General features: G+C 41.1%; 1 protein-coding gene across 1 annotated transcript; it reads left to right on the top strand.

Annotated features, from left to right (window-relative positions):
* The first annotated feature begins 634 nt into the window (after positions 1 to 634).
* chpfa (chondroitin polymerizing factor a) lies at positions 635 to 10,701 on the top strand. The gene is made up of 4 exons (XM_005919322.3): positions 635 to 1,101; positions 4,482 to 5,046; positions 6,593 to 6,775; positions 6,932 to 10,701. The coding sequence occupies exons 1-4, from the start codon at positions 812 to 814 to the stop codon at positions 8,192 to 8,194; spliced, it is 2,301 nt and encodes a 766-aa protein (XP_005919384.1). The 5' UTR covers positions 635 to 811; the 3' UTR covers positions 8,195 to 10,701.
* Positions 10,702 to 11,186: the final 485 nt, after the last annotated feature.

Raw genomic sequence — 11,186 nt, 5'->3', positions numbered from 1 at the left:
ACCTGGTCCAGGTAGACAGGACCCTGGCTGTGTTTCAGCTCTCCCTCACCTGCGTCTTACCTGTCGTCAGTCGTAACTCATCGTGTCATGCTGGATGTCCAAGGCCATGAAAGGTGATCTAGCCCCCCCAAAGAAAATCTGTACGTGCACCTGAACACAAATGACCCTATTTCAGCATGTTTCCTGTCTGCTGCCCCTGTAGCAGGTTATCTAGAGTCTTTACCTGGAGAAGGGTCACCCTGGCAACCACTAAAAGGATACCCAGTTCTTAAAAATAAAAATAGCTTTAATCCTAAACTTTAATTTAATTTAGTTTCTTTGGTGTTTCACATGTAGCCAAGGAGGAGGCGTCGTTCCCACCTTCCCAAGGCGAACTCGTAATCGGATATCAGGAGTGGGTGTCATTATTTAGAAGTGGAAAATATCTATTTGGCGCTCATGGGCACGGAGATTAAAATTGTGTTCAGAGACACTAAAACAAGCGGGGGAAATCCGTGTCCCAAAACACGAATCGATAAATACGATTGGTCAATATCCCTCCGCCCCGCTCAGCACGCACACACACACACATAAATGTGCAAGTAGTCCCGCCTGTGACACGCCAAGCAGGAGGGGGCGGAGCCAAGCATGAGCTAGACTGACACGTAAGAGTCCTGCGTAAAATTAAAGGAAGAAGCTGCATCTTTTCCTCAAGTTGTCTCTGGATGCTCCACTTCGATGAAGAGTCGAGCTGTCCCAGTCCAGAGGCCTGTTTGGACGCCTTGAAAGCGACCGAAGCGGGACTGCCGGACAGAGAGATCCGACGCTCAAGATGAGATTTTCGTTGTTAATTTCTGTGCTGCGGTCGCTCGGCCCGGTGGTGATCGGTATTTCTTTAGGCTTCACGCTGAGTTTACTGAGCGTGAGCTGGTCGGAAGACGCGTGTTCTCCGGACAGTAAGGAAGGGGAGGCTGTGTCTTTAGGTAAGGATGGACTGCTCAAAGGAGCCCGAAAGCCCAACTCTATTTCTGCTGTCAACGATGTGACGTCCGAAGAGGATTTTCAACCAAGAATAGTCCCGTACAAACAGATCCAGCCGAGCGCCCCAAAGAAAGTTTTCAGGTAACTTGTGTTTGTTGGTTCACTTTGACTGGGAGAGCACAGCCTGACAGCACGTTGCTATACACTACAGCACAGCAGGCCGCTGTGTAGATCATCCCCTCTAATGATGACTGGTCTCTGATGGTCATGATTATGATGATGTTGAAATCACTCATTGTGTGACTTCACATCATAACGCCTGCGCGGGTAACGTGGCCAGGTGTCCTACTTTCTGTGCACACCATTGTTCCTGTGTCCCATAAGTGGAGACAAAGATCTAGATTTGGTTGGCGCAAGTTTACAGGCTCAAGTAAAGTGAGGACAAGATGCCTCACAAGAGACGTGCACATCTGTAGATGCACACCAAACATGATTAAGAGGCAGAAAAGCTGCTGAAATTGCAGGTTTAACAGTTACTTCAATGGAGAAATGTGATTACAGGAGTTTGCAAAGAGTGTTAATTAGTGAGGGAGCTGAGAAAATTGCATTCAAAGACTTTTTTTTTTTTTTACACATGCAGTCACTAATTCTCATGTAGCTATACGATTATAATTGAGTATCCTCATCATTGAAGCTAATAAGACACAGCCAGTGGTAGCCACAGCAGATCACATATCCACAGAAATGTGGACACAACGTGAAGTCTGCACCACTTCCTCTGCTGTTTTCCAGTGTAACCCTGGCCAGAGTAGAGCTAGTTTTTTTTTTCTGTGCTACAGTATGCCTCCAAACTTGCATTTTTTTCCCTCTCTGAGTAAAGACCTTATTTAAGTGCTGGCCTCTGCACCCACAGTGGCTGAATTTCAGTTCAATTCCAAGAAAGGGTCTTTCCTCGTAAAGAAGTTCTGCTGATGCTACAGATGCAAACGTGCAATTGCCGAGGTTTCAGAGGCAGCTTATGCCAAACGTTGGTTTGTTCAGTAAAGGGTGGTGCATCTTATAATTGTTCTTATGAATTATGCCTAACCCTAATCCCAATGAAGCTAAATGTGGGGCTAAAGGAAGTAGGCTTTCCCAGATCAGGTTGATACTGTCTTTTATAGCCATTGTTATTACAGACTCTGTTCCGTCTGGTAATCCTCAGTTTTCAGTTGCATCCTAACTTTTGTAAACTTGAGCCAATTAAGATGTGAACCACTGTCTTATAATGTAGAGTAGGGTGTGAGACTCCTGAGGACTGTACTACCAAGCAGGGTTTTGACTTATCAAGGTAACTTTGGTGTTAACCCAGGTTTGTCTGTACTATTAAGGTGGTTCACTTTTTACCAAGGTTCATTGCTATGGTAACTTAAGCTGTGAACCTTGCACATTAAAGATCAGCAAGTACAAAGTCGCCACCTCCTGACCAATCAGGTTTTCTGAAAATAGCGCCAGCCTTCTTGGAAGATATCTAACCTTGATAACAGGAGGGTATAAAGTTTGTTTTTAATGGCTTCAGTTTGACTTTGTTTTCCCGAAGAGTCAGTAAGAAAACTTCTAGGTTCAGTTGTCCTTGCCATGTTTTCTCTGTTGGGTGCAAACGATTTTACAACAGTTTTGTTGTTCTGCAAACATGAATACCAAAATCGGGAAACCTGTTTGTACTTGTGCACGCTCTATCAATTGCATTTAGACAAAACCTACATTTTAAATCAGTTTTTTGTATCAATTCTTTACTGTTATCCATCATCAAGCTGGAGCTGAAAGAATAAAAACCAAAACTGTCCTATGCAAATTTAAACATTCATTTAATGGAATACTCGTTTATACCTCATCCTTAATGATATAGTCTGTTAACTCACACAACTTGTATTGTTGCCAGCTTTTCTTTCTGTCTTTAAACAGGCTTAACTTTGTTAATATAGTAGGTCTCTTCCAGTCTCACGGACCAAAACATTTAATGAAATCATGTATCACTTATAACACTAAACTACTGCACGGTCCTTTTCCTCTCACACTGCAGCAGCTGTTCTTTCCATTATATCTGTGTAAGCTATTCATATTTTTCTAATATCATAGTTTACTCTTTCTTTGCGAAATCAGCTTCCAGTAAAACAATCAGTGTGACAGGTCAGATGTTGCCAAAAAACCCTTTTTCATGTGAACACGCTGATATCTAGATTAGGAAACTCTGGGTTAACTTAGTGAGTTGATAACCAGCTTTGTGTGACTGCTTATCTCAATCACCAGTGTTATGTTAAATTAGTCCAGATAACAGAAAGATACCCTGGGGATTTTGAACTCGCTTCACGGTACAGGCCCAGGTCACCGATATCCAGAGCTCATGTAGATGTTCTCACATATACTGTTTGTCCAACCGAGAGTTCAAAATGCAAATATTTAATGTGGGACCACACATGTGAAGAGAACAGCTGCAAATTCTCTTGGGGGAAAAATGTTGTTTAAAATTTGTTCCACTGTCTTGAGTGATCTATTGACCAACAGTTGCAGCTCTAACAACAGGCCATTATTAATGCTATGTGGAGCATAACAAGGAAATGAAAATCAGTTTGGCGTTGTGGTAAATGATGAAACACAATGCAAGTTCTTACATGTTTACTTTTCCGAAGAACATTAGTTGTTACTTGTGTGTCAAGATATTTAAATCATCTAATCAACAAACTCTGTTTTGGTGTTTTCTGTTAAGATGGAAATATTGCGAAAGCCTGACTGGACACTGATGTTTAGAGGATCTTTTTGCAGATTTGAAAGGGGAAGGAAAAACAAAAAATTAGTGAGAAATGCTGTAAAGTCATCAGGCAGTCCAGTGTGATTCTCTTTTGAGACTTACAACCCACCACTATAGGTCACTACATCATGTCTGTTTAGTCCTTGTTTTCTCTAATGATTTAATAATTTCTAGATGTTTAATGAGCTGAACAATAAATTACAAGACTCTACAACAGTTTTTGAGCCACACCTCAATAGTTTGCTTTACTTCAAAGGAGTCTGACATTCTTGACATTTTTAAGTGATTTTGAGCAATAGTTCTCAAGGCGTTCTGAAGGTCTTTTAAATGTTTCATTTGAACATTGAACGAGCAGTTAATCTGATCTTCGTACTTGAGCATTTTTCAGAGCAGTGTTATTTTTGTTTGTTAAGCCACTTGACACTGACCTATGGCATTCATTCATTCATTCATTCATTCAAGAATGAAAGACACCAAAGCCAGTCTTGTGCCTGCACATAACAGACAACTTGGCGCATAACCAATTTTAAATGATATCTTTAGACACCAAATTTGTTTAGTTGAATTTATTTAAAAAGAACAACAAGGTGATTCCCAAAGAGTCATTACACAGTACTTTACATATGCGAAATAATATATTATGATATAAGATCTATTTAGATCATTAGTTCTTTTGTTGGCAGTTTTCATTCAAAGCAGCATCGACTCAGTCACCGTTTGACATCTCTTTCAGGGCCAAGTACATCAGCACGGAGTTGGGGATGCGGGAGCGTCTGTTCGTCGGGGTCATGACCTCCAAAAACACCATTAACACCTTAGGTGTAGCTGTGAATCGAACCATCAGCCATCATCTGGACGCTGTGATCTTCTTTACTGGTTCGCGCAGCCGCAAAATCCCTCACGGCATGTTTGTGGTTTCTCATGGAGACGAGAGGCTGATATGGAACATGTTCCAGACCATCAAATACATTTTCGACCATTACATCAATGAATACGACTGGTTCTACTTTGTCCAAGATGACGCCTACACTGAAGCCGACCGGATCAAAACACTGGTGGAGCACTTGAGTATGGATCGAGAACTTTACATGGGCAGGCCTGAGGAGTTCATAGGTGGGGCGATGGAAGGGAGGTACTGCTATGGAGGGTTTGGGTACCTGCTGTCACGTAGCTTGCTGCTACGACTCCAGCCCTTCCTGGAAAATTGTAGGAACGACATCCTGAGCGCCCGGCCTGATGAGTGGCTTGGACGATGCATCATTGATTACACCAGCATAAACTGCGTTGGCGAATATGAGGTAGGTTGAGAAGTGGATTTAGAATCCTATGACCCTATAGACTTCTATGCAATAGGACATACTGACAGCCAGAAAAGTCGCTGTCTGCTGGCTTCCCGAAGTAATGCAGGTTTAAAGCACTTAAATCTACGTTTGGGACACAGAAACTTTTATACAGTCTTTGAAAGACCAAACACCTTTTTAATAGTGCATTTATTTGTGTATCAAACCATAAAGAAGACTTGCACAAAGTCTTTCATTCAGAACAGCCATGTGATAGGTCATAGCAGTTATTTTAAAAAACTTTTTAGTTTTTTTTTAGTTTAGCCCTCACAGTACAAATCATGCTTTGCCTCTGGGAAAGCACTTAAAGCTGATGGACAGCTAGCTATATAAAACTGTAATTACCATGCAAGTACAGAGATGGTATTTGTGTTACAGAGTGGTTTGCTAATACCCTTTAGCCTTGCATTTTTTGCATCTCCAGCAGCACTGTGGAATAAGCAAACAGGCAAAGAAAGCACAGCTCACAGTTCAGCTTAGATTCAATGGCGTGAAAATCCCCTGTGGGTCAACATGCTCTGCTCCTGTAATGTCATTAACATTTAAGGTCAAACAAGCTCTGTCTGACCACCCTTTAGGCGATTGGTTGTATCATTCAGGAAGTCTGCTTCACCCATACTAAAGTTTTGGTTTTGTTTGTATTATTTTCCATACATGTAAAAATCTTTTTAGCTTCTATTTACCCTTACTTGGCCTTCCCCCAAAGCAGGAAACCATCTTGTACCATAGCTGAGAGTGAATAACTTGGCTATCTTAAGTGCCCTGAGCCAGAATAGCTCCACCAGAGTCCCCTCACACTCCCACACCCCCAAGATAAGGGGAGAAACAGAGGCAAGCTAAAAGGCCTCAAATGGCTAAAGAAAATAGCTTGAACACAGACCCAGGCATTTTCTTTTCTGCTAAGAAAGAGAACACTGGTGACAATTAGGCTTCACTAAGTCTTCAGCTACAGGGTGTAAGTTGGCAAACATTTCCAACAGAATTGCTTCACTGCTCAGTTAAGCATTGTCTCTGTTCTTTGTTCTTTTAATAGCTTGATCAGATTGGGTTCACTTTTTTTAATCACTCAAGCTCCTTAGGTGGTTACTTTGTTTTCAGCTTAAGTGACCATGTCTGTAAGTGGGATTCTGCCGCCTGTGTCAGTCACTTCTGTTAGTTTCCTCCTTTTTTTTTTCTCCTTCAAGCCTGTTACTAAAGTGAGAGACACCGTTAAAAGTGCCCAAAATAAACACATCCCTAAAAATGACCAAAAGTCTAACTGTAAAAATCTCCAGTTATAAACCGTCTTGTTTTATTTAAACAAAAAAAAAAAAAGAATCTGTCTACAGTTCACTGTGCAATTATGGTCAGCCTTGCAGCAGAGACGAGCACAAGATGCTGCCTGGATGGCATGTAATGTTTGTTTGAATGAAAGCAGCACTGCATAACAGCTGACAGCTTGGAATAACAATAGGCGTGTTTGTGTCGTCGCACCTCATGAAAGGACCTGTGTGATTCCTTTCAGGGACTTCACTACCACCATTATGAGTTGGCAAAAAACTCTGATCCAAGCAAAGAACAGAGTGAAGAGTTTAAGAAAGCCCTGACCGTCCATCCAGTGTCTGACCCGGAGCAGATGTACCGCCTGCACAGATTCTTCACTGAGATTGAACTCCAGAAGACTTATGATGAGATTGCTAAGCTGCAGGTAAGCTGATTTTCAAGTGTCGCAAATCACCCATGGATCAGTCACAAATAAAAACCTGCCTGCTCGCCTCCATTGTTGGCACAAAAATACCACAATTTCAGTGTAGTACGAGCTGGGTTAAATGTGTCTATTTTAACACTTATTGTGTTTCCACAGGCAGAAATAAAGAATGTGAGTGTTGTTGCTTTTGAGGGGAACCGAAGCGCCCAGTGGCCAGTGGGGATCAATCCTCCTTTTGAACCAAAGTCTCGGTTTGAAGTTCTGAAATGGGAATACTTCACAGAGGAGGAGATTTATTCGTGCATTGATGGCTCACCCAAGTGCGAGTTGCGCGGCATTGACCGCATGGACGTAGCGGATGTCATTGACACCGCCATAGGAGAGCTGAACAAGAAGTACATGCCCATTATACACTTAAAGAAGCAGCAACTGATTAATGGCTACAGACGCTTTGACCCCATTAGGGGGATGGAGTACACCTTAGACCTTCAGCTGGAGGCTGTTAATCAGAAAGGTCACAGCCGCTCCATCACAAAGAGGGTTCATCTGGTGCGACCTTTGAGCCAGATAGAGATCATTCCCATGCCATATGTCACTGAAGCTACAAGGGTCCACATTATTATACCGCTTACTCTGCAGGACCGGAGCTACGTCGATCACTTTCTTGAAGTCTTTGCCTCGAATGCCTTTGAGACCAGCGAAAATGCAATCCTAACCTTCTTGTTTATTTATGACCCATTGGAGGCCCAACAAGTTAGCCAGAATGATATATTTGCCAGCGTGAAGTCTCAGATAACCGTTTATGAACGCAAATACCCTGCAGTGAAAATCCCGTGGATCAGTGTTAAGACGGAAACGCCATCCCAGATCAAATTCATGGACATCATCTCAAAGAAGCACCCCGTCGACACGCTCTTCTTCCTGGCTGAAGTCAACACAAACATCAATTCGGAGTTTCTGAATCGCTGTCGCATGAATGCCATTAACAATTGGCAAGTATTCTTCCCCATTCATTTTCAGGAGTACAACCCCGACGTGGCTTATCACAACCAGCCACATCCAGACACACTTGATCTGGTCAAGGACGCGGGCCTTTTTGACCGCAGGTCGTTTGATGAAACGTGCTTCTACAACTCGGACTACATGACGACGCGCAGTCGGATGGTGGCGGACGTCCAAGAAAACGAGGAGATTCTAGAGAACATGGATATCTACGAAATGTTCGTAAAGTATTCAGGTCTGCACGTATTCAGGGCAATAGAGCCAGCGTTACGCCAGCAATACCGTTATGAAGTCTGCAACCCAAGACTCAGTGAGGACATCTATCACAGATGTGTTCAGAGCAACTTGGAGAGCATCGGTTCTCGCTCCCAACTTGCCATGCTGCTTTTTGAGCAAGAGCACGGAAACAGCACTTAAAAATAGCAGTGAAACCTGTGCTCCTGCACGTTCGCTAAAAAAAGTCTCGAGGCTTGAATTTAGGGTGAAGAGGGCAACCGTTGTGCCACCACCCATCGCTTAAACTTTTTACCAAGTACAACTCCTGCTTAGGGGTGTAGGTGACTTTTAGTCACCAGGTCAGGTAACACAAGTGATTGTCTCTGTCTTCCTGTGTGCATTAAGGGCAGTTTGGATATATAAATGCAGTACACTCCCAATAAAACCTTTTCACATAGTTTTAATGATTGCGTCAAGCAGGCTTTGACCACTAGAGGGCAGAAACTTTGCAGTATTGACTTGATTGTTATGATTCAGACGTCCAATGCATTCAGTGGGATTTATAACCTTGATTTTGGTTCGCAACACTTGGATGTAATGCTTGTGCTTTTGACTATTTTGAATACAACAGGCATGATTGAGCTGATGTACTGGCTGCAGCTGCTCAACTAAACGAACCAAAACAAGTTGCAAAAACTTTTAGTATGTTGTTGCTTTTTCAGTGGGAATGTCCTTTAATTTAATGTCGATATCAAAGGTATTTTAAAGCGGAGCTGTCTTTTTTTTTAATTTTTTTTTTTACTGGTAACCTATGTGTCCCTTCACAAGGGGGCACTGAAGTGTTGCACTTTGGTAAATACTCAAATCAGTAAATATCAAAAGTGCATCTTTGCATATGTGCCTTGACAAAAATGACTCCACGAGGTATTGTACATCTATATATTTTTTTAGATTTATGAATAAAATCAATAACGCTTTGGATAAATGGGAGGTGTTACCTTTCACTGTGCATGAAGCCTGATACAGCGGTGGTTATCGCAGAAATGTCAGACCACCAGCTATCCACAGGCTGCACATGTGCCTCAAAGCAGGGAATGGAGCTTCTGAGAAATTGCTGCTGGAACTTTTATATAATAGATACAAACCTTTATTTTTATGTAGGCCAGCATTGTGTTTTTAAGTTATTCAGAGGTTGTCTACTTGTAAGTTTTCCAAGAAAACTTGCTTGCATGAGGCAGTAGATGAGGGCGAGGGCTCATTATTAAATGCTTGTAGCGATTGCTCAGATTTTTCAAGAGTCCCTTTTGAAATGTACGGTACTTTTTAAATTAGAATTGAATTAGTTTAGTAACAGCTGAAATAAAGAATGTATGAAGACATTTCACCAGGTGTAGGCAGTCTGAGAACTCCAAAAGAAACTGTTTTTGTTTTGCTTTTTTTTTAAAGAATTTCAACTGTGTTGTTAAGATATTGTAAGTCACTGGTTGGTATCATTGTCCTCCCATGCGGTGTGCTCAGTTACACAAATGGCTGCTTTCTCCCAGTTGTAACGCTGCCCAATGGGGGTCTTTTCTGGTGGAGGTAGCGGTACTGGACACCATAATGTCATTGAGTATATTATAATGTGCAATATTACAGATAACACAGCTGAATATGTCTGATTGAGGACTTTTCATTTGAAAGCAGTGTGTATATCAAAATACTGTACGTGACTCATTCTTTCTGTTTGATACGAAGTAAATACACTGTAATTTCTTATGACAAGACCTTTTAATGTATTTTCTCTGACACTAGACACTTTTCATCATCCGGTTTACTTGGAAATACATAAAATCAAGGCAAGTCCTGTTATTTAACTGTAATTGGATTTGATGTATATGTTGGAAACACTACATCCACTTTGGTGGTCCTGAAAGGTGTTTTCTGTATTGTCTGCCATGTGAACATTTTATTTTTCCTTGACGCGTCTTTTTTCCAAGATGAGTCTTTCTTTTTACCATTACGGTGCACCAGCTTGTATGAATGTTCGTCTTAATCCTTTGAAGAGTACGATGCTAATAATGTGCATAATTGAAAATATAATCTGTGAAAGATTGCTGAAAGTGCTGAGATTACAATATGAAGTTATTGTGGTGATCTGCGTCGTCTTTGCCTTCTGCAGACACGAGAAGCCCAAAATTAAAGGAGCGGGCAGATTAATTATCACATCCGTCATCGCCGAGCGCAGTCTCTTAAGTATTTTGTCCATAATTTATTCAATCTGTCATATCTCCTAAATTATGCATCTTCTAAACACTTCAGCGCTAACAGAGGCTTCCATGACATTTTCTGTGCATCTATAAATATTTTATAGACACTCTATTTTTAAACTTTTTTTTTTTTTAAGCTTTATTTACACTCCTGTTTCTATTGTATTATTTTGTGACGGAATCAAGTATCTGCTTTGTCTTTTTGCTTTCAAACAGAAACAAAATTCACTTTGGATCAAGCAAATTATTTAAAATAAAAAAAAATTTTCTTTAAAATTTTCCATTGCTGATTGAACCTGTTGGTTTAGTGTTCAGTGCACGTGGGTACTTGTAAAACCAAAGCAATACTTTTCAATTTAAAGTTCATCACATCCAAATGTGTGCTGTAATTACCAATAAGCTGTGAATTGTAATTTTATTTGTTTTTGTTTTTTTTAAATAAAGGATGTTTAAATATGACATTTTGTCCTTTTGTTCTCTGGATTGCTGTGATATAACATGGTTGGCAATGCAGGAACAGAATCCTTTTTGTCCTTTAGGTGTCAGCAGAAGAACGCGTTTGCTGTCAGCAGCGCAGGTCCCAGACCAGTAATGGTTACTGGTCGCTACAAGCAGAGGATTGAACGTGTAGAAATCACATTTCTAATACGAAGAAGACTGTTTTAATCTCACAGAAATAAGCAACATTTTCTCAGCAATATTGCTGCCCACGTTAGAACTTGGGTATTCCTGATGTCTGGGTTGGGTAAAAACAGGGAAAACGTCGCAACCTTAATTACAGCTTTAGTTATTTCAAGGGTCTATATGTACTGCCCCGAGGCATGCTGTAAAACCGCATAACTACAGAGCAGCTGTGAGTTAATTGTAAGCCATTATTTTGTACTTTATTTTATGTTCAATCCCAGGACTTTCTCCTGTCGTGTGAGGACAAGGTTGTTTTAAGT

The sequence above is a fragment of the Haplochromis burtoni genome, unplaced genomic scaffold, assembly GCF_018398535.1.
Source record: "Haplochromis burtoni strain Fernald_Lab_line unplaced genomic scaffold, NCSU_Asbu1 Contig_20, whole genome shotgun sequence".
In the NCBI taxonomy this organism is placed as follows: Eukaryota; Metazoa; Chordata; class Actinopteri; order Cichliformes; family Cichlidae; genus Haplochromis; species Haplochromis burtoni.
This window is presented reverse-complemented; position numbering and strand designations above follow the sequence as displayed.

Coding starts and splice junctions, on each gene's coding strand:
- chpfa (XM_005919322.3), top strand. CDS start 812: ATGAGATTTTCGTTGTTAATTTCTGTGCTGCGGTCGCTCGGCCCGGTG. Junction 1,102..4,481: donor GCCCCAAAGAAAGTTTTCAG/GTAACTTGTGTT, acceptor CATCTCTTTCAG/GGCCAAGTACATCAGCACGG. Junction 5,047..6,592: donor ACTGCGTTGGCGAATATGAG/GTAGGTTGAGAA, acceptor GATTCCTTTCAG/GGACTTCACTACCACCATTA.